The 26,152-nt window shown below is 41.7% G+C and overlaps 3 protein-coding genes across 4 annotated transcripts in view; 1 reads left to right on the top strand and 2 right to left on the bottom strand.

Moving 5' to 3' along the window:
• The first annotated feature begins 530 nt into the window (after positions 1–530).
• dcbld2 (discoidin, CUB and LCCL domain containing 2) lies at positions 531–15,659 on the top strand. Of its 2 annotated transcripts, none has more exons than XM_010793189.1 (15): positions 531–929; positions 2,834–3,058; positions 4,385–4,522; positions 6,630–6,681; positions 6,773–6,845; positions 8,958–9,091; positions 9,282–9,322; positions 9,602–9,811; positions 10,575–10,699; positions 11,198–11,342; positions 11,440–11,571; positions 11,663–11,756; positions 12,481–12,530; positions 12,616–12,741; positions 13,757–15,659. In XM_010793189.1, the coding sequence occupies exons 1-15, from the start codon at positions 827–829 to the stop codon at positions 14,173–14,175; spliced, it is 2,067 nt and encodes a 688-aa protein (XP_010791491.1). In that variant the 5' UTR covers positions 531–826; the 3' UTR covers positions 14,176–15,659. The 2 variants fall into 2 exon arrangements, with proteins under 2 accessions (XP_010791491.1, XP_010791483.1); XM_010793181.1 differs by having other exon boundaries at positions 11,440–11,577.
• On the bottom strand, positions 14,991–19,311 carry tmem30c (transmembrane protein 30C). The gene is made up of 7 exons (XM_010793200.1): positions 18,916–19,311; positions 18,530–18,646; positions 18,255–18,362; positions 17,673–17,763; positions 17,456–17,599; positions 17,165–17,377; positions 14,991–16,970 (listed from the first exon to the last, which is right to left on the bottom strand). Exons 1-7 carry the CDS (start codon positions 19,105–19,107, stop codon positions 16,783–16,785), a joined length of 1,053 nt encoding a protein of 350 aa, XP_010791502.1. The 5' UTR covers positions 19,108–19,311; the 3' UTR covers positions 14,991–16,782.
• A 288-nt stretch (positions 19,312–19,599) lies between these two features.
• cmss1 (cms1 ribosomal small subunit homolog) overlaps positions 19,600–26,152 on the bottom strand; it is a 17,832-nt gene continuing 11,279 nt past the window's right edge. Inside the window, exons 3-9 of the mRNA XM_010793168.1 lie at positions 21,156–21,290; positions 21,003–21,062; positions 20,812–20,914; positions 20,662–20,722; positions 20,473–20,560; positions 20,301–20,389; positions 19,600–19,938 (exon numbers count right to left, since the gene is read on the bottom strand). Coding sequence (XP_010791470.1) covers positions 19,855–19,938; positions 20,301–20,389; positions 20,473–20,560; positions 20,662–20,722; positions 20,812–20,914; positions 21,003–21,062; positions 21,156–21,290 — 620 coding nt within the window. The 3' untranslated portion in view covers positions 19,600–19,854. The remainder of the gene's footprint in view (positions 19,939–20,300; positions 20,390–20,472; positions 20,561–20,661; positions 20,723–20,811; positions 20,915–21,002; positions 21,063–21,155; positions 21,291–26,152) is intronic.

Genomic DNA, 26,152 nt, shown 5'->3' with positions numbered 1-26,152 from the left:
CGCCGCTGCGAGGCTCCGGCGGCTCCGGCGGCCAGTCTCCGGCTGTAACAGTCCACTACCGCCCGCGAGGACCCAGGTTCGATTCGGGCCTGAGGTCCAAAACAATTATTTAAAAATCTCCCGTTCATCGCGTCCATTTGCGACCCACCTATAACATCTCTGCGCCCCACCAGTGGGGCGCGCCCCACACGTTGAGAAACGCTGGGCTAAACACAGGTGTTAAAATTGCCATTAAACAATTACTACTTTTATTCAAGTGCCCTAGAAAGTGACAGTCTTTTGTTAATATACTTCAAATTTTTGGACTTGGTATACTGTATACTGTATTGTTTGAGAAGTGTGTGAGTTACCATTTTGATATCCAACAACTGCTGTGGCTTGTTGTGCTTATAATAAAGCCTTTAAATCTTTGTTTTGAATGCAGGACTTGTACTTGTTATGGAGTGTTTTCATTACTTTTACTGAAGTAAAGATCAAAATACTTCTCCCAGCCCTGTCAGAGGGGTGTTGGTGGATGTGGGATCATTCAGACCACTTGGGGGACTCGGGTATCCCAGATCAGGAGGAGGAGCCTCGGTGGAGGAAGTAGCTCCACAGCTTGGATGTGTGTGTGTATGCGTGTGTGGAGTAGTTACCTCCACAGTGAGAGTGTCGCTAACCACTGGATTGTTAAAAAAGACAAGCAAAAGTCACCCTCGGGAGGAAAACACACACCGACTCGCTTTCGAGGAATAGTTTTGAGTTGTTTTTCCCACGTTCTCGGCACAGGTTGAAGCGGTGCAGCCGGTCCAGAAGCGAGCATTATGCATTCAGACTGCAGGCTGCTATGGGCAGAGCGGTAATGGTGGGCAGGGGACCGACAGGGGCCGGGGTTCTCGTCCTGTCGATTCTCATCATCCTCACCACGGAGGACTGTCGAGCTCAGAAAGGTTGGTGCCTCACAGCTGCGGTGACAACTGCAGGCGGAACCCAGTGCGTAAAAGCACCGCTGCGGCCATGCTGCTTCTCCAAAGTGTGAACACGGGGGGGTTTTAAGTGTTTTTAGAGATGAGCTGAAGGAAAAGCTACATTGTTATTGTCCCCCAGAGTTAAAAAGCTGCCTTACATGGCCGTGTGTACGTGGAGTTCCGCTCAGTTTGCACTGCTTGCCGCCGCCCGTCATGGTGAGAGACGGGTTTAGTGAAACCAGGCAAACCGGTTCTTTAACAAAAAAAGCAGATTGTAAAGATATAACGGCTGCTTGGTGGATCAGTTGCTAGCTGAATTAATATAGGGCTATAACTGATTTGTTAGACGTTTAAAGTCACAGTCCCAATCTTATTTGAGTTCCCTAATAAGCGAGTTACCTTTAAAATGGCATGTTTTCCTAATGGAGTCTGGATTTAAGATGTCTTTAGGAGATATTTGGCAACTTACCATTGTTTCTCGGTCCAGGTTGCCCACTGTATACACAGTTTTCCCTAAATCAACTACTATAAACACGGAAAGCTTAATATGTTCGATTATATTCGAGTTACTTTACTTTCTTCCTAAATACGCATATTAAGCAGTTTTTCAGAGCCCACAGCCAACCTCAGGTGGTGCGAGATTGGGGGTGGGGTAGCAATGGGGGCAAGACTGTAAACACGTGGACACAGTTGGTCATAATTCTACATTTCAAATAAATTAGAATTTAGTTTTTCACAGAAAGTATATTGTGTGATGATATCAATATCTAATGAGGTCTTATGATAAAGCAGAAGGAGTGATTTAGGTTGTGCTCTGATTTGTTTTTGAGCATGAGGGGAAACTTGAGGAAGGTAATCTGAACTCCTGCTGAATGCCATGCAGTTGATCGGTGTTTGTGAGTCAGAGTTGAGGGAAGCAGCTTTGTTTTTGTCTTGTTCATCTGGACAGTGTCCACTGAGAGGCTCTTATATAACCCCAGGTCCACAGAACATCCACTTAGCACCATGAAGCGTGACTGAGTGCGTGTCCACACACAATGTCTCTGACAGCTCAGAGGGCACAAAAACAAACTATCCTTAAAGAGTCTGAGGTCATAAACACAAGATCAGATACCTCCTTTTCCTTATTACCTTTTGATCTGTTTATTTTATCTGCTTCACAGCCACAAGTATTTATTGTCTTTTTAAATCAAAGCCAGCTTTCCTGCTCAACCTAATTACAACACATTACATTATTTAGGCAGGGGCTTCAAATTCTTTATGCATTTTTTTGTTTGGTCCAGAAAACATCCTGATGTATTCAAATGTCTTGTTTAGTTTGACCTATTTGACTATCACCACCTAAAGACACTATGCAAGTCTTTTAAGTAATAGAGAATTATGGCATTTTTTTTCAAGAAGTGTCTTCAATAAAAGGTTAAACTATCAACTAATTGAATGATTGATTGGTGTTATTCTACATTTATCAGGACATTTTGCATTTTTAGGAAACTATTTAATCTGTGGTTTTATAAACATCTAATTTCCACGTGTTTGTATTCAAATACAGAACTTGTTTATCATAAAGAGGGAATATGTCTCCCCATTTGACAGCGTTGCCCATTGATGCAATATTGTTAGTCTGCACTGTAGGTCTATGACGCAGGGGAATAAGATATCACACTCAAGCAGACTCAAGGCTTCTTGTCAGTTTTGATTTTGGTCTTTTTCATGCTATTTCTTTACCTTAAGGAAAATAAAGAATAGATTTACCTTATACTTAAACCCTCACTTCCATTGCATTAAAGGCTTATGAAGAGTACCTAAATTAAAATATTTGTATGCTTTTCTTATCTTACTTTTTTAGCAGCCTGCTCTTTTTCCTCATACTTTGTGTTGTCCTGCAGGTGATGGCTGTGGCCCCACTGTACTTGGCCCCAGCAGTGGGACTCTGTCCTCTCTGGGTTACCCGGGAACATACCCCAACAACACGGTGTGTGAGTGGGAGATCAGCGTGCCGCGCGGCAGCAGGGTCCACTTCCACTTTGCAGAGCTGGACATAGAAGACAGCGACTGCCAGGTCAACTACCTCCGCCTCTACAATGGCATCGGGCATCAGAGGAGTGAGATTGGTGAGAGTCATGAGCAGATACTACAGTGGGCTTGAACTGATATGGGATAGAAACTGTACATTTTGGCACTAGTTTTTACCAAAAGGAAAACTTTGTTCGCCAAAGTCAATTAAAAAACCAGCATGACAGTCCTTTTAGTGACACTATCAGAGGTACTTTTAGGATAGTAAAATAGTCAGGGTTAACCACATCCTTAAACATTACATCTCTCAACCTGCATGAATCTTATTATCTTCGTTACTGCTTGTGTTTTAATGCACAAAAGAAATAAGGTGATGACAATTGAGAACATATTACTTTTGTGTTTACTGTGAGACCTGAACTACATACAGCTGATGAGTAAACATAATTTCCATTGACCCAAATACATTTGTTTTTAAGATACATGAGGAGGCAGCCTTAAGAGATACTTAATAGATCTTAACAGAAAGCTGAGCGTTAAGCAGCAGACTTCCAGGAAGAGTTTTATTTCTTATAATAAAATTTTCAGCTTTAGTCACACTATGCATTTCTGAGTTAACCAAATTGGTTTTTATAGAGTTTCATAAGTGCTTGCATCATTTTCAGAAGCCATAGAGCTGGATTGTTTTTATTTATTTAAGTTGAAACAGGAATATTTTTGGATAAAAGAGAAATGGAAATCATTCCTTTCACCTCTTTGCACTTTCACTATGATACTTTCCATGTCCAAAGTATTTGTTTACATAATGATTCAGAAACCAAGCTGCTGCTGTGCCAGGTTACTTTAGTGCATGTGAAAGGCATCGGCCACATGATTAGGTCTACAGTCACTATTGGTCTCGTGCCAAAGTGCTGCAGGGTGCACTTTTAATGAGAGTTAAGCTAACTATTATAAAAAATATTATTAAAAACCAGCTGTGGGTGAAGAATTTAATTGGCTTTTATTTTATTTTTATGGTGCCGTAAAAAGATGTCCCTTTTTAAAAAGATGGAGGAAAATAATTCATCGGATTTCTGCAGAGAAAATCTCACCTTTTACAAAGCTCTTGTCTCACTCGGCTCAGTTCTGATGGGTAAAATCAAAGTGTGATAAATAATGTCAAATTAAGGATTTATTTAGTAAGTAACCATATAATAATCACGATAATACAGGAAGCAGGTCAATATTGCCATATGCACCCCGACAGGGTAATGCAAAACCCAGAAACTTGTAATCTTGAACTAACCGTACATATATACCGTATTATGTTTTTGTTTTGTTTTGTTAGAAACTTTGTTGTATATGTAAACATAAGCTGGCTTTTATGACTAACCAGTGCCTCTTTGTCCTCTACTGCTCGTTTCTCATCCTGTGCTGTTTAACAGTGAAGTACTGCGGCCTGGGTCTGAGGGTCGGACAGCTGATCGAGTCCTCCACCCACCAGGTCACGGTCCAGTTCATGAGCGGGACCCACCACAGCGGGCGAGGATTCTACCTGTCCTACTCCACCACCCAACACACAGGTAACTACACCTTTCTGAGTCACCTGCTGATCATCTGTAGCTTCCAGTCTGCAGGGTGGGGGTACCTTTTCTGTTTCTGTTCTTAAATGCCAGCGCCAAGTATATTGGGCTACTGGATAAAGCAAGACGCTATGCATTTTCATTATCAATCATACTGGTAGCAAACCTTCTATTTGCAGCTCATACAAAAGACTAACAGTTAAAGATGAGTTGAGTTGAATGGAGACTGTGTCTGCTGCTTCGTGATAAGGTTGCTTCCGTCGAAATGAGAGCATTTATGACGTGGTGTTTTCTCTCTTTTGAAAAGTGTATTTAAACTCACAGAAGAGACAAAGAGCTGCCGTGCTGTGAATACTGATTTCTGACCAGCCACATATCAGGAATTTCAGCTGAGTCCTAACGCCATTGGGCATCAGTCATCGTCTGAAATGATTGTATTTTTCCTACTTAAATGTAATAACAGAAGGAATTGAATACAGAAAAGTGAATTATTTTAAGGTAAATATTTAGCAAAATCCTAACATTAAGCTCAGTGTTTTCTTTGTGAGTCAGCACTGTGATGAAACATGGAGAGAGGTTTATTTTCTTGTCAATCACTTGTTAGTTTAAGCACTTTCAGCATCATTAAGGTGCTAAGATTCTTTCAGCATAATCTAATAAAAGCCAGAATTCACAAAATGGAAAGTTGCATGAATAAAACACAGTGGGAGAGATGGTTGATGTCAGATCTGATCAAGGAATACATCAAACAGTCTTTCTAGTCGCCACCAAACCTTTGTACATGGCAGTTTAATACGTTGGTGAAGATTCAGCCATCTGTTAAAGTCCATGAGACACCAAAACACTTTTTTCCGTTAATAAGAAAGTTGTTGTCACTGTGCGATTGCAATTTCAGACGGCCGTGCTTTGTCATGCGGAACATTTACAGATAAACAGATAATTGAAGCCACAAGAAGAAGAGGAGGATAATGATTGTGTCTAAGTGTCTCTGTGCAGCTGAATCACACTGCAAGGCAAACAAAGCGGTCAGATGGACTTAACTAGTTTTCCCCTTCAAAGAACTGGTGTGTGTAACTGATTGTGCAGATGAGCGTGGGAGGATAGTTTGCACAGCTAAGTAAATCAGTCACCATGGCGACTTGCAGAGGTCGGGGGTGTTTGTCAGTTTGACTCACTGGTTGGTTTTCCCAGATAAATGAGTTTTTTGATAATGCGGTGGAGACTCACTGAGATTGACCACAGGCACCGTGGGGTTAACAAAGACTTCCCAGCCGCCCACATCATCCGACTGTGGCGTGCCTCATCATCACTGAAACACTTGTGTTAGTGGGTCCCCCTAAACACACACACACACACACACACACACACACACACACACACACACACACACACACACACACACACACACACACACTATTTGAGCTGTATGACTTTGATATGTCTGGAGTTGAGCGCAAGTCAATTACCAAATGATTAATCAGCAACAATGTTGATACTTGAAAACGTTTGTGTGCAATTTATCCAAAACAAAGAGGCCAACATAAGACAATTAATGTCTTTTTTGACTATTTCAATAAGACACAACTGGTTATTGACAAGACAGTGTTATTTACCATGATATTTGTGACTGAATATTTGCTGTCAAATGATTAGTCTTCTACTATTTCAGCTCTATATAGTTTCTAGTGCTAAAAAGGTCAGATTTACGAATAAAAAATAGTGAAAACTGAAATATAATCAGCAACTATTTTTATAAACGATTAATTGTTAAACATAATTTAAAGCTAAAGAGTTTGGTTTAGGTCTCTCAAACTCATAAAAAAATATTATTTTGTTGTTTTTATCTCGCTGTAACTGAATATCTTTGAAAAGTGATTGTAAGTTGCAACCCTAGTTGGTAAATATTACTTCAATTCAAGCCAATCTTTCTGTGAGAAAATCACAATTCACAACTTTAAAAAATGTTAATACGAGATAATGAAATGTATGACTGGAAAAGCCTTGAGGTTGAACTGTTGCCAGAGAGGAACAGAGAGATATTGGGAGTGATGGGTTTGTGCAGTGTGCAGAGGAACCGGTTCTGACACTGTTTGTTTGCCTTTTGCAGATCTAATCACCTGCCTGGACAAAGGGGCTGATTTCCCAGAGGCAGAGTTTAGGTAAATAACATTTTGCTTTGTGTGGAATGGATAATTATGTGATCAAGCTGTTTGATATGTATTCATTGTGCATGTCTCTCTTTCTGCATAGTAAATACTGTCCTGCAGGCTGCTTGACATCTACCGAAGAGATTTCAGGAACTGTACCCAATGGCTACAGAGAGGTGAGCACATTGTGTGTGTGTGTGTGTGTGTGTGTGTGTGTGTGTGTGTGTGTGTGTGTGTGTGTGTGTGTGTGTGTGTGTGTGTGTGTGTGTGTGTGTGTGTGTGTGTGTGTGTGTGTGTGTGTGTTTTTCTCTTTGTGGTGGCCTAGCATCACAATTCGATTTTCCTCCTTTTCTCTTAATCTCACATCTTTTCGTCGTTTTTCGTCCATCTGTAAACGGGCCTAAGCTTCATGGTGTGTGAGTCCTGGACTGATGACCTCACAGCCCCCCCGCAGAGCCTGAGGTCATGGGCGCCGAGTCTCTGGCTGATGACTTCATGTTCAGAGCTTGGGTTTTTGTTTTTTTATATGGAGGGAGGGAGGGAGCAGGGAGGGGTGTGTTGCTGCTGGCTGATGGGAGGACAGGGAGGAGCGTCGGGGGTGTGCTTCAGGGAGTGAGGTGCCCCACAGGAACAGAGGAGGGGCCGGGTCAGCGGGTGAGAGGGAGGTGAGATAATAGTTTGGCCGAAAATAATAAGCCTCTAATCCAGTCCAGCTGCAAGAGGGCGCTGAGCGGAGCTGTGTGTGGAGTGTGTGAGACAATAAGCTGCGAGTGAGTCAGTGTGAGGAAGAGGCTGGAGAGCATGCCGAAGGTTTTGTATATGTGCAAATGAATCATTCCTGCCTGTGTTCACAGGGTGTGTGTGTGTCACCAATTTGTAATATTCTGGTTATTGTTCAGGCATTCTTTGAGTCTCCCCCACCTTAAAACAGACCCTGCAACTACTTTTTCTTTTTTTAAATCTGGAGTTTCTAACAGTGTGTGTGTTCTTTATTTCCACATATCTATGTGTGTGTGTTGTTTTATGTGTGCGAGTGTGGTCTCCTCAGTTGGAGGCAGGGAGCGGTTTGGAGCAACGCTTTGTGTTAGCGGTTTGGTATGGCGCTCTTTAGGATGTGGTGTGTGTTTTTGGGAAGTTTAGGAGTCACAGGGCAAGTGTTGATTGCTAGTGGCAGCATTTGACATACGTGTGTGTGTGTCTTTGTGAATACATGTGCTTGCCACTCTGTGGGTCACCAGTGTTTTCCCACAATCTTGTCAGCTGTGGATTCCAGTGCGGGTCTTTTCCAGGAATGAAATCCCACCTCACTCAAACAGCTGTTCGCGGGAAGGAGCTCGTGACCGGAGTAGGATTGTGTTTTTTTTTTGTCTGCTTCTCCGTGATGTGGCAGCAGGTTTGGACAGGAATGCAGCCGGCAGTGAATCATTACCGTCAGTAACCCTCAGTATCCTCTCTACAGAAGAGTGACATCATGCTGACTCATCAGCCTTTTATCCGCCACAGTCTGAAGGTTAAGAGGTTCTTCTTTGTGAGCTCACTGTAAGACAGTACTGCCTGTTCCTGCAAATGCTTTATTTGAACCAACTGCCTTTCCACCAGAGATACTCATCTTCAGTATTGATTTGTTGCTTAAAATATCTTTATGAGAGTTTTTACTCTTCGAAGAGTTAGTCCTGGGTGATTATGCTCTATTATTAATTATATAGGTGATATTAGTAGATATTGCAGAAATCGAATTCCTAATTGTGATTAACCAAATAACATATTGGGACCTTTTACAGTTGGGCCATCAGAACAAACTATGTGATGGGTACTGTTTCTTAATTACCTTGCACCAAATTTGTATTAGTAAACATATTGACATTACCATAAATCTGCAATAAGCTGATACCGGCTGACCGTCAGATAAATTGGTCTGGCTCAGATCAGGTCTAGCTTGTCATATCAAATTCAGCTCATTGACTGTAACTGTCATCTATTAAAGACGGTGTAAAACAGAGCATGAACATTAAGAAGTCTTGATGATAGATTTAAAAATCGACCCACAATGGTCTGACACACACATGCTGGGGAATTCAGCATTCACTCAGGCTGCAAAATGAAGCACTGGTATTCATATAAGGAGGTTTAGGATGTCTAAGTGTTTTTTTGTAATTTTGTGAACCGTTAAAATGTATTCAATTTGCCCAATGTTCAACGTTCATCGGATGTTGTGGCAGTTTGTTGTAATGGAAACATAAAACAGCACCACCGGCATCCCTTAATCCCCCCTCCTCTCTCCTCTGCAGTCCTCTCCTGTGTGTGTGGCAGCCGTCCATGCAGGCGTGGTATCCAACGCTGTGGGGGGGCGGATCAGCGTGGTGAGCAGCAAAGGCATCCCTCACTACGAAGCCACACTGGCTAACAATGTCTCTTCCACTGGGTAAGAGAGAGATAGTTGTGAATCACAGATACATTTCAATTATATTATTACAAACCAAAAATGTAATGAATGTTTGAAATAAGATCAAAAGTGTACTCGTGGTTGAATTGCTAACTTAAAGTAGCCAGAATCGCAGTATTTATTGGTTAAAAAAACACTAATCTATGTCTTCTGATACTTCTCTCTTCAGAGGAACTTTGTCCGACAGCCTCTTCACCTTCAGGACCAACGGTGAGTTCTTTCTGGTTCTGGAGCACCATAAGCAGCTGTAATTGTTTCCCCCTGTTGATGTAATTATCAGCGTCAACATCTGTTCTTTTAAGTGACTGTAAATCTTGCCCTAGAGTCCCTTATTTTTATTAGTCGGAAGTGCATTACTTTGCTGTTTTTATACATTCTCTCACCTCACCTTTCATTGCTTTTATCTGATGCCACGTTTCTAATAGGTCACAGGGATGGCATATAAACATGTTCAATATTTATATTAAATTAGCCTCTCTGTGCTTGCAGGCTGCTCTGGGACGCTCGGTTTGGAGTCTGGTGGCGTTGCGGACACTCAGCTGTCCGCCTCGTCTGTGTGGGAGTGGAGCGTCGGTCAGCAGAGTGTATGGGCACCATCGGGGGCGCGGCTTAAAAAGGCGGGGCTTCCCTGGGCATCTGCTCAGAGTGATCTAAAACAGTGGCTGCAGGTCGACCTCAAGAAGGAGAAGAGGATCACAGGTACACAACGATAAACACTATCTTTCATTTTCTAAAATAAGGCTCTTAGCTTACACACCTGTGGTCTTGTTCAGCCTTGTTAGCAGTTTGGCTCTAGGGTTACATGTTGCTTTTTACATGTTGGTTTGGAGGTTGTTACACCACTTTGGAATATAAATATCACCATAAACATTGGATGGATTCTCATATGGCTGGGCGATAAGCAGAAAGTCACTTTACAGTTTGCAAACTAAGAAATAACCACAATTATTCCTTATTACAATATCCAACATTTAAGACAATCCTATCACAATATAGATATTATATCAATATACTGCTGAGCACTAGATGGTCATGAAATATTGTAAAGATATACATGCGGCCCAGAGGGAGAATCCTTATGTCTGGCACAACCAGGACCTGATTTGGTATTGGTATACTGGATAAACTGCCATTCATTTTGGTACAATCATGTTTATTTCAAAATGAAAAGTAATCCACTGACTTCCTATCATCATTTTGTGGTCAAAAAATATTGTGTCCAATACTTCGGTTTTACTAAACGGATATTCCCACCATCCTCAGTTTTGTGTTAAGTAATGATGATCATGTTAACCGGCTAAACAAACATGGTGAACATGTTACATCAGCAAGCAGGCATTAGCATTCAGCACTGTGAGGAATAACGGCCTCACAGAGCTGCTTTACACTCTAAGTCGTTTGTATTTCATGTCGGAGCCAACTTTACATCATCTTCCTGTTTCTATTCTGCCCTTTCACCCAGGTATCACCACCACCGGCTCCACCCTCAGAGAGTACCGGTACTACGTCTCAGCGTACCGGGTGCAGCACAGTAACGATGGCCAGCAGTGGCTCAGCTACAGGGAAGCAAATTCAACACAAGACAAGGTAATGCAATCACCAAATCAATAAACCCTATTTGCTGAACAATTGCATCATGGGCTTTTAGTGTTTTTTTTTCTTTACTTCAAATTAGTGCAAATGGATAAAAATGTCACTCTAGCTGCAGGGGCACATACTTGGACTGTTTCCATAGCAACTGGTATTGACTACGAGATGTTTATGGCAGGAAATGATAGCCGTCAGTGGTTTGAGTTAAGTGCTGTGGTAGACAAGTCGGGACACTCGGGCATTAATAATGAATGGATATGGATTTAGTGGCGGGTTGTCGGGATGGAGCTGCTCTCTGCTGGGATTCCCAGGCTCTTATTGTGTGGGGGAAGCAGTTATTAGCTTGCCAAGTTGGAAAATAATCAGCTCATGGCTTACAGTGCAGTTGTTCACACAGTCTGAAACAAGGACTTTTTCCCCCTCTTAACTACTACTGGGCTTTAGTTAGGTTTACATGTCTGGCATTAGTAAGAGTATGCTCTCTTTCTCTGGTAGATTTTCCAAGGCAACATCAACTACCTGCATGAGGTGAGGAATAACTTCATTCCTCCAATCGAGGCGCGGTTTGTGAGGATACACCCGACCCTATGGCATCAGAGAATAGCACTCAAGTTGGAGCTGGTTGGCTGCCAAATTCTTGGTTGGTAAAATTGTGGAATAGCAAATAATGAATTTGCATGTTATTGTAAGTTATACATGTTTTTGTTCTATAATATGATTACAAATGTGTCTCACAGCGAAGCCAGTACCAAGGGTGTTTGACCCCTATCGTCATACTCCACCTTCTATGGGTACAAAACGTCCACCTCACTTTGGACACACCACTCACCCCCCCGACATCAGGAACACCACGATGCCTCCTCACACTGGTAAAGGTGTGCTGCATTTCAGTTTGACAAATCATTTGTTTTCATCCTAAATTTGCAGCCCGACGCTAATCGCGGCCTTTTTCCCCCTCAGATGTGGCGCTGGCAGCGGTTCTGGTGCCCGTGTTGTTCATGGTTCTGACCGCGCTCATTCTGACTGTGGTGTGTGCGTGGCACTGCAGGAGCAGGTGTGTATTCTCATTGTCATGTACAAAAAAACAAAAAACTGATGTCTTGTGAAGCCCTCATTGCATTGGTGGAATATGGTGTCAAAACCATATAATGCAAGTCTCCTCCTATTATACTATTTTTCGGCATATATTAAGGACATGTCTTATATAAAAGACATATCTATAAAGAGTTTTGCTCAAAATACCAAAACAGATCACCAATTCTAGCCATGCCTCATACCCCTCTATTTCGGCCCTGTTAGAGAAGTGCTGATTCCGGGTCTGTAGCTTAAAAAAAGAAAGAAAAGAGATTTTTTTTAAAAGATGTGGGTAAGGAAGAAAAGAGAGAGGGTTATTTTTTCCGGACACTTTGTGAGTCTACTGACACACCGGGGACACACATTTATGAAAATACATCAAAAAGTGCATTTTGCATGATAGGAGACCTTTAACACTAAACCCAGGTTCATTTTAGGATTTTTGTACCAATTCAAATTATTATTTTGTTTTAGGAGGGATGTCCCAAACTAATTTCTTTACCACCGATCCAAATCTGATCAATTAATATTTTGTATTACTACCGGTAATATTGATTTTTCAAGCTAATACAGCTGCAAAGGGATTATTTATGATGTTACCATTTTTGTCATGAGGACTATTACACAGAATGAAACATTTCACGAAGAAAGACAGCACGGAAGTGAACATGTTATAGTCTGACTTGACTTTTCTCTCTTCATAGGAAAAAGAGCTCAGACGGAACATATGATCTCCCTCACTGGGACCGCACAGGTATGTAATGTCTGCAGCACAGCTTGAATGTCTCCATGTGTTCGGTGAGAGTGTTCTGCTGTAGCTCACTGTGTCTCTGCTGCAGACTGGTGGAAAAGCATGAAGCAGCTGTTGCCCTCCAAGATGGTGGAGACGGAGGATTCAGTTCGGTACAGTGAGGTGGCCCGGCTGGGGAGAGGGGCCGTACCCAGACTACATGCTGAACCTGCAGGTAAACACTGTGGTGGCTGTTCAAGCAACCAAGAGTCCTTACTAGGTTGCTGCAGTCAGACAGGTTGTGTTCCTTGAGATTTGTTGAGGTTTCAGCTGCTTTTAAAGGCACCCTGTGGAGTTTCAGTTTTCAAAAAACAGCTTCATCCAAGTTCAGTTTATTCTCAAAGAAAAACAATTTCAAACCAGAACAAGAAATCAAAGTTCCTAAGATCAAGTGTAGTTTGCTCCTTCTTGTTTTTTTAATAAATCTGTTAATATAATAGTTTATCCTGGTGTGCGCTGAACTTTGATTTACCCGGCACCAGCTGGCACCCAGGGGAGAAGCACTGCTGAGTGTCTTCAGTTTATTGCAAAACCTTTGTTTTGAATGTTGTGAAATCAGCTTCTTTTTCGCCCCAGCTTGTGGTCTTCTTGTTCTTCTCATCCTTTATTGCAGCAATTCTTTCTTCAACACATCATTACAGTCACAATTGGCTGTATACAGAGTTGTGTGAAAACAAGGAATGACATACAACTGTTTCATTAGTTTGCTAGGCACTTACTGCCTTTGTAATTTCAAAATTGTATATTTCCACATCAATGTTATGGCAGCAACTCTTCTCCATTATGCTGCTTAATCTCCACTAGACATGCAGGCATTACTATTTACTGATCAGATGTTTACAGAAAGGGTCAGATTTCTATCCAAAAAAAGCTAGCTTTGGCATAAATAAACACAGGCCTTTTGAATGTTTAATGAATAAAAACCTGAGCATGTATACCGGATAGCATCTGTGACACAGACAACACGGGGACCCGCTTATCAAAACATTGCATTCCGGTGCAATAATGGCAAACATCTTAACAAGGAGCCTTTTTAATGATCAAATTGTGCTTTTGGGGTCTTATTTGGAATTGTTATGTACATTATTGACTGTTAAGTAACCTATAAACTGTTATATAATTAGGGTAACAGATGACTAATGATAAAAGTATAAACTTAATTAATACTTTATGAAATGCTCTCTTTTCAGATTACGCTGAGCCCCTGGTGAGTGGCGTCACAACGTTAGGGGCCCGGTCCACCTTCAAACCAGACGAGGGTCCCGACCCAGGATACACGGACCCCGACCTGTACGACGCTCCCATCTCGCAGGACGTGTATCACGCCTACGCAGAACCCTTACCAGCCACGGGATCAGAATACGCCACGCCCATCGTGGTGGATATGGGCTGCCACCCATCAGGGGGCTCCACTCTGAACCAGCCCTCCACGGTGTGTAGCTTCATGGGTGCCGGGCCCCCCTCCCTGCTCACTCGGACAGACAGCGGCCGCTCAGGGAGGACGGCCTACGATACGCCAAAGAATGCCACTGGACAGGCCACGCCCCCTGAGGATCAGACCTATCAGGTGCCTCAGAGGAACACTCAGAAGCCCAAAGGAAAGAGCTGAAGAGTCCGGATGCACATGGCCTTAATCTGCCCCGACACAACCCAGCGGAGGGTTGTGACGGAGGAGGGGGAGTGAATCTGTGAGCCCCGGAGCCCGGCTCCAGTCTTGAATGAACACTACCTTAGCTTTAGATTCATCTGGAGATGTCTGTATTGCCTAAATGTTTCTGCATTGTCACAATCTGCTTGTGTAGTGCCATTACAGTCCTATCACTGAAACCACAAAGATGAATGTGTGTGTGCCAGGTGGAGGGGATGGATAAAGAGGAGGAAGCTGACTACTATTTGATAAAGACTCTGTCCCTGCTCTGTGATCCTTAGTAGTTCCTGCATTCTGTGAAACTGTGATTTCCATTCATCAAACCCAAAGTGTTCTCTTACGGAATTATCTGCATGTTGCATTCAGTTACCCCCCATCCAATTAATTCCTCCTTTTCTAGAGAAGCTCTAGTTTTCCACGGTACGTTTTTGTCTTACTTTGTTTTAAAAAGCATGACTTGAAATTGTGTATAGTTCTAGTAATCCCATTACTGCAAACCTTTTGATTGATTTACTGATATTTATTTTTATTTTACATCCTGCTGATGAGGAGAAACTCTTATTAAAAATTGCCCAACACTACCCTCACTGATTACACATCAAAGAATAATGGTTGCACTGTTGTGAACACCGTACGTTTTTATTTTTGAATGAACCTTGTCAGATGTTAACTTGAAAAGGCTGATCAATCCAGTGATTTTCACAAAGAGGAGATATTTTGTGATATTGAAGACCAAACGTTGCCTTTTTCTGTGTTAATGCAATTCATAACAGAACCACAATTCAGCGCACATTTAGCAAAATAACTATGAAAGCAGTCTTAATGTAGAAAATAACATTTTTAAAGGCCTAGTTAGTTGATGTCCTAGTGAATGGTACAGAGCAAATAGGTAGATGGGTTAATCTGTTACAGCTGATAATTTCCTAGAGTTTCTTGTATTTGTCTTGAACTTTTTAGATTTCATTTGTGCATCGTGGTGATTGTCTCGTGTTGAAATGGGTGTTGCCTTAATAATGCATTTGAGTGTTCCTATCTATGTGCATCAACATCTGTATGTGTGTTGAGCTGTTTCGATACTTCAGTCCTGTGTGTTTTTCTTTTTTGGACTGGTTATCGATGCGGCTTATAGTTGTATCATAGTTTGTGTTCAGTCATTGTCTGTAGCACCAGTTAGACTGCATTCCTCTCCTCTGGTACTAATGTGACCAAACGCTCTGTGGCAGGAGGGCAGATGGAGAAAAATGGAACACGCTGCTTTATAACTTAACAGAATAACAACCTCACCGAAGAAGTTATTCTCACAGCTGTGCCACCAATCCTGCTTTGATTATGCTCAATAACCGAGGCGATCTACATACATTGTTCTGGTGCTCCCTGGTCACAGAGGGGTGTGTTTATGTGGCTCTCACTGATTGTATATAGAGAAATAAAGAGTTTTTAAAGAACATGTTTTATTATTAGCTTTTGTCTACAACAGGAAATATATGCATAACAGTACAAATGGTTCATGTCGGCAAGTGGTAAACACACCTCAAATCTCATCCATCTCAAAGCACTGCTGAGCTTTCACAGAGCGGCTAGCATAGCTTACATTATTATACATTGAAAAAAGGCCATGGTAAGCACTTGCTAACCCTGCTGTGATCAGACAGATATTCTCAAAATGACTCCTTAGCTTAAAAGGGGACATATCATTAAAAAAATATCCTTTTCAGTGTTTATGCTAAAACATTGGAGTGCCCACCAACCCACAAACTGAAATAATACAGCCCATCGTTTTTTTTAAGGCTGCCTAGGTCAATGAAAATGGGAATCAGGACGCCCTACAGATCCTATGTCATGGAATTCTCAATAGAATATACTGACCCAAATCTGAGTATCCGTAGATGACTTCAGAGCTTCCCATATAAATAGAAGAAAACCAGACATTCCCATTCTAAACCAACATATCTGGAGAGCGTTGGGAAAGGGTTGCTTGGCTGTCTTCCTGTTTCTGCTTATTGAACATTTAAACATGTTCAAAATAAACTTAAATTAAAAGTATGAACTTAAAAAATGTCCCCCTCTAAGAATGACATTTACAGGCTTTGTTTTCCAATTGGTGTTCTGCTAATTGTACCTTTTAGTGTAGTGCAGTTTTCCACTTTGCACAGTGACTGATAATAATTCATTCTTGATAAATTAATTATAAGAAATAGATAATTATGTTAATAAATATCAACAGTGCATGAACAAAATGGTGTGTATTAAAGAAATACACGTAAAATCCACATGTAAAGAAAGCTTAACGCCTGTGCTAACACACCTAGCTTTCAGTTGGTTCTTCAAAGCAACTTCACAATAAAAGCCAAACACATGCAGGCCATTAGATGAAGGGGGAAGTCATTTCCCAAATGCCGAACTTGATTCATCGTTGGTTTTTCAACATATGTACCTTTTAACCTTTCCCCTTAACCTTCATTTGCTTGCATCAATGTTCTTTCATTCACAAAGCAGCACGACAATTATGACTTTCAAGCTGCTGGAACGTTTTTCACACCTCAGCATCCCAGAGCACGTCTTCTTCCTTCATTCCTCCATGTTTTGCCCATTCTTCCCAAACTTAAACCAGAACACCGTGAGGAGGATGGCTATCAGCTGGATCAGGCAGCTGGTGACGAGGTAAGCAATGGGCAGGAAGTGGTTCTGACCTCCAAACCAGGTCAGCGTGGTCAACACTACTTCCTTTCTGCCTCGGAAGTACTGCACAGGGAAGTCTGGAAAGCCAGAGGTCAAGGCTGCAAATAGGTGATCACAAAGAGAAGCTCAATGGAAAAAGCTAGGCTATAGTTCTAAAGTAGTCCTTGTCTATGTGCTTGTTTAACTGCAGATAAGACAAAGGAAACAATGCACACAATAGGACATTTAAACCTCCCATAAAAACACATTTCTGATTGCAGTGAAAGGATACTGTAAGATATTTCGACGCTGTAATTCCCTGCAGGCAGACCGTTAACAAAAGGCTTGTTGGCTCGGTGTAAAACCCCGTAGAGCTTCTTGAAGTTGGGGAAGGCTGCCTCTCTCATCCACACGATCAGGTCATCGTTGATGAAGCCGTTGTTGTTCTTGTCGAGGGGATCCAGATCATACACGGGCTTCTGCCAGTACAGAGGCGGTGCTGTACCTGCGTAGTAATCACTAATCAGACACGATGATTTGATACCAATTCTGTGTTCGACCCAAGGTTACATCTTTCATTTACCTTCAAACACTTGAGGCAGTGTCATGTTTTCAGTCGACGGGTTGCGATACTTGATATTTTTGTCCGTGTACCAGGAGATGCCTTTGCGTAACAGAGGGACATGCACTGATCCGCTGGAGGCCATGTAGCTCAGAGTGAAGGAGTCTGGGAGGACAGAGGAGAGGTAAGAGAGTGGAGGATGGATGTGATCGATGGTTTAGGTAGGAGTGGTGCTTACCATTGAAGATACTGTTGGCCACAGCACCACAGGGGGCGATGGGGACTCCATTTTTGTTTTTGTCAAACGGCATGCAGTATGAACTCGGGCTCTAGTAGTTAGGATAAAAAGGTTACTAAAATTAGCATCAAGCTTAGGTGTACATTTAATCAAATTACGTATTTCAGTTATAAGTTAACTTGGGTATTTTTTTAAACGTGCATATTATTTTAGATTATGTTATATTCCATAACTATTTATTCTACTACATTTATACTACAGCTGGTATTACTGATTACTTTGCAGGATTATGTTTCACATCTTATTATTTTTACATAATAAGATTTTTTATAAAGTTGCTAAAATGTCCACCAACTTCTCCACGATAATGCTACTTACAGAGCACTTAGTCATAATTCAACCATAATAATTGAAAACTGAGGGGGCATTCTGCTGCATAAATACTAATAAACATACACAAAAAACACTCTTAATATTGCTTAGTCAATTATCTAAAACCGTGTCCACAAATGTACCAAAAGGCCAACAAACTAATAAACAAACAATGTTATTGTGATAAGTATAAAACTATTGTGGAGCTACCTTTAAATTGTTCTTCCTGCCAACCATCTGAGCGTCATCTCTGGAGTCCATGTATCTGCGGAGGTTCTGATGGAAGTTTATGAGGCCGTAGTAGAAAAAGACGTCTCCCTGGAGCAGCAGGATTCACATCATCAGCTTATGTTTACTTGTAAGTCTGAATACTGTCATTGACTGACTTTAAGATTTACAGCGTGGACAAGAAATCAAAGCCCTGGAACTGGAGCATGTTGGGTATAGAGTGTGAAAACTATGTTGTCAAACTTCGTGGTTGTTACCTTGAATGCTTTCTTGATGTTAAACACAGCGGTGCAGATGCAGGGTTGGGCTGCGTTGCTCACATTTTTACGCTTTTCAAAACATAAATTACACGTGCCGGCCTCTGTGTAGTCCAGCTGGAAAGACGGGAGAGAGATAATTGTTCAAATGAATAGTGAATAAACGGTTCCTGTTTACACGACTCAAAACCTAACCTTGGACCTTTCCTATCTTTGTCACTCCCTTTTTTTATTGCACAAGGGCATTGGGTCTCTTCGTCTCTTATTCCCTCCAACACACATATGCTATTTACATCGTACTACAAGTATTTCCTCTTATTTAATATTTCCTTATATGTAAAACTACTAAATGGGCAAGTGACATTTGCAGAAACACCCTCACTCACCTTGAGTTCCTCTGTGCTCTGTACTGTGAGAAGCAGCCATACTCCTAGCAGCATGCATATCAAAGCCATAAAGTAGAAGAAAGGCAGCACAGTGTTAGCCGTTAGCATGGGAGACCAGGCAGGTAACCTCTGCTGTTTGAACGCTGAGTTGTCCGGCCTCCGAGCCAGAGGCCCAGGCTTCACTTTGCCCATGAGAGGGACCTTTGGATGCGGACAGAAGAGGAAGTTGGAGATCCAAAAAGTTAGTCAGAGAAGGCGCTGCTCTGTCTTCTCTTCCTGTTCCTTTCTTCAGCGATATCTCTCTGCACACACTACACTCTGCTTGCCAAGAGAGATTTACCCAGCAGGCTTTGCCGGGGCGGAGGAGACCGTTGTGGCCTGTAACTTATTAACCACAATCTAACTGCCTCTTCCTGTTTACTGTGAGGTAGTGTTTTGTGCTTCCTACTGTAGAAACAACAGGTTCCTATTCACATACAAGTGACTCAGATGTGTATTTGATCTAATATGCTGGCAGAGGTACATGTTGGTTCTGGACCCCCCCCCTTTGTGCTGCTTTAAAATGCTTTATCAAAAGGATGTTATGGTAAATGGGACATCCTAGTGAGCAAGTTAACTCATGACCTCACATTCTCAGTAGGAGGGACTTCCCAAGGTCAGACTAAACAAACAAAAGGATGCTGGTTTCATTCTCAGTTTGTTTATTCAATCCATCACACTGGGATGTCGTGTTGGACAACAACAGTGAACAAACAACAGCACACATTTGAAAATGGCCTCTGGAAATATAAAAAAGGCACGGCGCAGATTTCACAGAGACACAAAAGGGAATACAAACAGGATGAGGCCCCTCGGCACATAGTGATCAGACTTCAGTGTGGGGCTTTAAAACATGAAGGTGTCTCTGGAATCTCAGCGCACAGCAAAGTGTGCGGGCAGTTAAAATAGTCCAATCTTGACTTTGCCTTCTTTACATCCATTCAGGATACCGCTCTCCAGCAGCTTCATAAAGTCCAGTTTGACCTGAAATAGACATGTACGTATGATGTTAAAACAAAAAGGTATAGACAAGATGAAAGAAATCCCAAATACTGTATGTTAGGACAGATTTATGTTTTATTCCTAATAAAAAATGACAAAATAAAAATGGCTTCTTTATAGGGAAAGTTCAAGAATATATGAATAGCTAAATGATGTTCAATCATGTTAGTTTTGCAAGTCACCTGGTCTACATGAGTAAAGAGACTGTTCTCACAGTGCATGTTGCTATCAAATTAAACTCAGTGATGGAAGAACTACTCAGAGCACTGCATTTAACACCTTACGTAAGTACACATACATAAGAAACTAATGATCCTTTAGCCCAGCAGGGGGCAGTAGCTTACCTCAGGTACATCCACCATCCTCCTGAGCTTCTGGTCCCTCCAGTTCCAGTCCAGAACCACGTACTTCAACGCCTTCAAGCTCAAACCATCTGGAACAAATACAAGAGTTTCCATAAAAAACCTTCAACAACCTTGAGGACTTATTTTTAAATCAAGACATTTTCACACCTACCTTTCTCAATGAGAGCACTGATCCTGCCAGGTGTCCCCACTCCCACGTGTGTGATGCCCTTTTGCAGCAGCTTCACCTGCTCCTCTATCTGCACAGACAAAACACAGACATTAAGAGAATATTGTTCGGGGTAAAAACGTACCACTGTTTACAAAAACATGCATCAAAATGAACCGTCTTCTCTAGTACCTTGATATGTTTCGCAAAAAGTTTTACTGCTTTGGCTTCACCTTTGAAGGCTGTCATCTGCCTGGAAAAAAACATAAAAAGAATCGTGTAAACATAATGAAAAAGGTGTCATGTGAGATATGCTACAAACTCAACAGATGCTTCACTTACTTAAGGAGCTCGATGGCACGGAGAGCCGAACTACAGACGATGAGCAGAACCACTGAACTCTTTTCTTTGTGCTGCTTTTGAATCTTCGACCACTTGGGACAAACTTACAAAAGGAAGGGGATGAGATAAAAGTCAGATGTGTGTTCGGAAGTCAACAGCTACTAGAAGATTTCAGTTTAGCCACCACTTACCCTGTTTCAGAAAAGAGGACAGTGTGTGCGTCAGGTCGTTACAGGACAGGAAGCTGGAGTCTGGAGGATGCAGGATACAGTGACCTCAGTGAATCAATGTTTCTGCAGATATTCACTGAACTATAGAGTTAGAGAGGACTTGATCCGACTCACCCTGCAGTGCGAGCTCCTCCTGCTCGATCACAGAATGCTTGTCGGAGAAGTAAAGCGTGACCATGCTCTGCAGGTCGGCCGGACAGCCGGGTTTTGGCTCCGAAGAGGCCAAGACGTCTGTAATCGTCTTTTTCTGGAAAACAAAATAAAGTCATGTAGAGTAATGTTCACACTTAAAGCCCAGTGTTGTCCCTCCGTGCAGTAGGGTTGCCAGAAACTGACCATGATCAAAATAGATTATTCGGCAGCCCTGGCGAATAATAATCGATTATTCGACCGACCGACCCCCCGCGAGAGAGAAAAACAAAAAACTCAGTCAAAAGGAATTCCGTTGTTTTCTTTACTGGAACATGTTTAACAGTACAAACAAAATAAACGACAAATAAACCAACATCAACATGATGCAGCTCCTTGAACTCTTTTTACCTGCCGCTTTGTTCATCTTTAGTCGCACGTGTGAGGGAGAGGGGGGGTGGGGGCGGGGTCGGNCACTTTTCCACATACTTGGGACCATAATCAATCATCACCGAAATCATAGTACGTCACAGAAAAAGTCCTTACTACACATTATAGATAGGTTGCCTTATACAGTTACGTACTACATAACCACATGTGGTAAAGAGCGATGCGTCATTTCTCACGTCGATGAGAATTTCTTGGAAAGATAATACGTGGATTGGAACCGGTTTTATTATGTGTAGTAATGTAATAACTAGATATATAAGAATTTATTGTTAATGAGTTTCAGTGATTACCAACATATACTTTATTTAGTTCACCTAATATTTCATGTTAGAAAAAGAGTGTCAGACATCACCAGGGAGGCGGTAACCCTGACTATTTGTCTTTGTGAATTTATCCTTCATGGAGTCTGTGGTGACATATTTTGGGAACGTTACAACCATCTCTAATATAACCTTTGGTTCAGACACTAAGTCCAGATTGAGGTTCATAGAGGGGTCATAATATCGGGGAGTCTCGGACCGGTCCTTTCAATATACCTTGTTTTTTAAGGGTAAGACGTAACTTGAACGGTTTGTCCTACTGAAGTACAGTTTCTATTGACTCCCCCTCAGGTCGCTCTCGGTCGTGTTCCCCTGTCCCCGATGTCCCTCGCTCCCCCAGGAGGTAGGTCATCTCTCGAGTGGGAGATAAGATCAAGCCTCCTGCCCCTCCTGCTCTTCCTCTACATCGCGAGGTCCGTTGCGAGAACAGCTGTAGGTTCGAATTTCGCCTGGGTTTCTTTGACTTCAAACGTCGTTGATCTTGCCACTCGCTTATGACTACTAACACGGGTGTCACGCACAGAGGAAGGCTTAACCTATTCCTATCGAACTACAAAACTTCACCCCAACACTACCTGCCCTGAATAGGTTGATATACAAAACATGTTATCTACAGGGGAAGCTAAACTAGTTGACTGTATAAATCGTGCCTTCGATTCGTTACACCGACTCCCCTTCGTCGTTTAGTAATCGGTGGAATTTTTACGAGTGAATTTTTGTATCTTATGTAAGTCTTCTTACGAAATAAAATGACAGTATCAAGCAGAGATGACGTGACAACCCATGACTTTTCCAGGACCTTTACCTAAGTTTCCATGACCAAAATAATTAGTCTTTCTCAGCGGTACCACTGAAAATGTTTTATTTTAACATGGAACAGGAAAATAAGGTCTGACACATGTTATGCCTATCTAAAAAAATCAAATGGGCTTACTAGCTTCTACAGGCTAAAGCAACTAAAATCTCTCACCAGCAAAATACCTCGACAGTTAAATGCCTATTTTACGTTTCATTACTGTACGATACAGTATTTATTATCATTATAGTATTACTATTTCGGCGATTAGCTAAAATATAAATTATATTTGATGCAACTTTAGTTACATTTCCATGACTTTTCCAAAACTTCTGAAAAATATTGTTTTCCATAACTTTTCCAGGGCCTGGGATTTGCATTTTGAATTTCCATGACTTTTCCTGGTTTTTAATGACCGTAAGAACCCTGATTAAATAACCAGTTGCATTCATTTCTTATGGCTCTATCTGCAGCTTTTCCGGAGTCATTTCTTATGATTAAATTTTTCCACAGGCCAACAACAGCTTCAAAAACATATTTCCCTCAAAGAAAAAAACAAACATGCCCTGTTGTCCTGAGAGAAAAAGTGCAGAAGGAAACATCCATTAGACTCGGTGTTCTGCTCTGTGATGCTAGTTCAAGCCAGATACTTGGCATCTCATCTTGGGTGCAAGTTCATCAATGTTTGGGGTCAGGCTCTGAGCTGAGGAAACCCTCAAGTTGAGTGAAGGTGTGCGTGCAATACACCGGAGGGCCAGATCTAATACTAATAAAAAATTATCCTGCGATCCGAAATTAAATCCACCAAGGGCCTGGTTTGGCCCCCAGGCCTTGAGTTTTACACATGTGATTTAGAATAATGGGTTGGAAGAACATTTTCCAATAAGGTGAAAGACTCTTCTTATTGGCAGCTCACACAGGAATAGCAACAACATGATGGTACCTGTTCATTATTTTTCTTCTTCTTGGCTTTGACTGTTCCCTCTGTTACACTCTTCCTCTTCTCTGGTTTGGTCTTTGTGTTCTTTGGGGCTTTTTCTGTTGGCTGTTTCTCTTGTTGTGTCTCCTCCTCTGCCTCGGATGCATCTGGGGAAAAAAAATAAGAAATTACCTCATTACACAACTAGATTTATTGGTCAACTTGCGACTGGGAGAAGTGCAAGATTAGGAAACTATTAGAATGAGTCAACACAGAGCGCATTTCGAGTTAAACAAAATCCGGTATAGCTATTAAACAAACTCCCCATGGTTACAAGCTCATAAAGATTTAGATTCTGTTTTCCAGAGTTTGGCCCCTGGACCAGAGATTTGGCATTTGCACATCATGGTGTCTCATCAAGTGTCGGTGCTCTGCCTCCGGGCCAGCACATTTTGGTGACTACGGAAAAAACTGGTAAACACAGACTTTCCCCAAGATAACAACAACAATGCAGCAGACCTAATTCCAAGCAGGTGGTTATATTTAGCTTCTCTGTTGCTACCACTTCTCTGTGCATACCTCTCGTCTCATGCTATGAGGTCATGCTCAGACCCTCTGGCATATCAGCATGCATGTTCAAAATGGTTTAAAAAACAGATGCCAGAGTACACTCGGCAATAAATCTGTGGATTTCATTAGAGTGCCCCTTCCTGAACGTGCATTTTTTAAATTCCTACTTTCTTTGTAGTTATCCCTGTTGACATCACCTCTATCTCAGCTTGTCAGTGGCAAAAACTTTTAGTGGACGTACTTTGACGGTGTGGCGGAGCTGTGGCCCAGGAGGTAGACTGGTCTTCCACCAATGGGCGGGTGGGTTGTTCAATTCAAAACGTCTGCCATCAACAGAAGGGGAAGTAGTGGAGTACAAATATTTCGTTACTGTACTTATGTACATTTTTCTGGTATCAGTACTTTACTCCACTACTTATTTTTCTGACAACTTTTGACTTCTTACATTTTTAACACAAATGCCTGTACTTTCTACTTCTTACATTTAGTTTTGATCTGTGTTTGGTGGCGTGATCATTATTATTTAGAGTCATTGCGTGCCTATTGATTTGAACATGATCCGTTTATCCATCATTTCCTGTTCTTCTCTAAAGAAGAGCGACCAATGAAAACTTTGTCATTTTGCCGTTGTTCAGCACCAGAACATTCATTAGCTAACAAGGACATTATTGTTCTATTAATATAAAGGGAGGTCAGTTACTCTTTAAAACAGCTGGTAGTCATGGGTACTTTTTACTTAAAGGGGACCTATCATGCAAAATGCACTTTTGTACGTCTTTTATACATGAATGTGTCCCCGGTGTGTCAGGGAACTCACCAATTGTCAGAAAACACAACCCTCTCTCTTTTCCTCCATACCCAAATCTCTAAAAACGGGGCTGCAACGGAGCTGATACAGATTTGAATTTTTCTGACGTCAGAAAAGGGGTGCTCCGCCTATATGGGCAACTCTCCACCTATCAGGGGAATGGGGGGTTGGGCCACGGGCCGCTGAAAAGCGCTGGAGACGCTGTAGTACATATGCCAGGCCTGTAAGTGGCGCTGTAGTCTGCCACAAAAGCAGCGAAGAAGACTTCCCGCGCATGGTTGCATGGTAGGGCTGTACCCGAAAATTCGACTATTCGTTCGTTGGCCAACTATTCGGGTTTCAATTTCATTATTCGGATATTCGTTTTTTTTATTTTTTTCAAAAAAATAAATATTTTTTTCAATCAAGGCGAATTGCCATATTCTTATACTATATATATACTTTTGAATTGCACTGTTAAAAGGCAGAAATATATACAATCTCAGCCTGTGCTCCTGACATCGCGTTCACTCACAGTCACGAACGCAAACGGCACGTTTCACACACCTGAACACAAAATGCCGAAGACTTCAGCTGTGTGGGACCATTTTAAATTGGACGACGGTAAGAAGAAGGCAGTGTGTCAAATATGCGATAAGAAACTGGCCTACCACGGTGGCACAACAACTCTGAAAAGTCACCTGGATGCTGTAAGTAGTAGCCTAGCTTAGCTTAGCTGTTGTCAAGATGCCATGATGAAGCTGCTTTATCCGCTGTTTAAACAGTAACGTTACACATGATAAAAACGAGCACTTACTTTGCTTGGAAAATAGTTGTAAGCAAGCAACCGAATTGTTTTTTTATATTAGTTTTTCAATTTTATCCGAATAGTGAAAATAATAGGAGCAATGTGGGAACATCTGGGGCTAAGGCAATTATTGGCATACAGTATCGTCATTTATTTTTCGTTCTTTTTTCATTTATTTAATACCTGTTTACTTTATCGGCTAACAAGTGTTACACTGTTAGCTACTGTATTACGGGCTATGTTAATTAAAGTACTGTTGTTATAACGAATATGTGTTTTATATTTTCAGTGTAAAACGTTATTAGACGGAATTTGGAACAGATTTGGTTCCC

This window comes from Notothenia coriiceps, unplaced genomic scaffold (genome assembly GCF_000735185.1).
Source record: "Notothenia coriiceps isolate Sejong01 unplaced genomic scaffold, NC01 NC01_scaffold00001919, whole genome shotgun sequence".
Taxonomy (NCBI): Eukaryota; Metazoa; Chordata; class Actinopteri; order Perciformes; family Nototheniidae; genus Notothenia; species Notothenia coriiceps.
The sequence above is the reverse complement of the archived record's forward strand: the minus strand, read 5'-3'. Positions and strand labels throughout refer to the sequence as shown.

Bases quoted from the DNA above. Each gene is read 5' to 3' on its own strand.
- tmem30c (XM_010793200.1), bottom strand. From the start codon at position 19,107: ATGGGCAAAGTGAAGCCTGGGCCTCTGGCTCGGAGGCCGGACAACTCA. The intron at 18,363-18,529 runs GTAACAACCACG...CTGCTGCTCCAG, and splicing joins ACATCAAGAAAGCATTCAAG to GGAGACGTCTTTTTCTACTA. The intron at 17,378-17,455 runs GTAAATGAAAGA...ATTACTACGCAG, and splicing joins ACTGCCTCAAGTGTTTGAAG to GTACAGCACCGCCTCTGTAC.
- dcbld2 (XM_010793181.1), top strand. From the start codon at position 827: ATGGGCAGAGCGGTAATGGTGGGCAGGGGACCGACAGGGGCCGGGGTT. The intron at 9,092-9,281 runs GTAAGAGAGAGA...TTCTCTCTTCAG, and splicing joins AACAATGTCTCTTCCACTGG to AGGAACTTTGTCCGACAGCC. The intron at 12,531-12,615 runs GTATGTAATGTC...TCTCTGCTGCAG, and splicing joins CCCTCACTGGGACCGCACAG to ACTGGTGGAAAAGCATGAAG.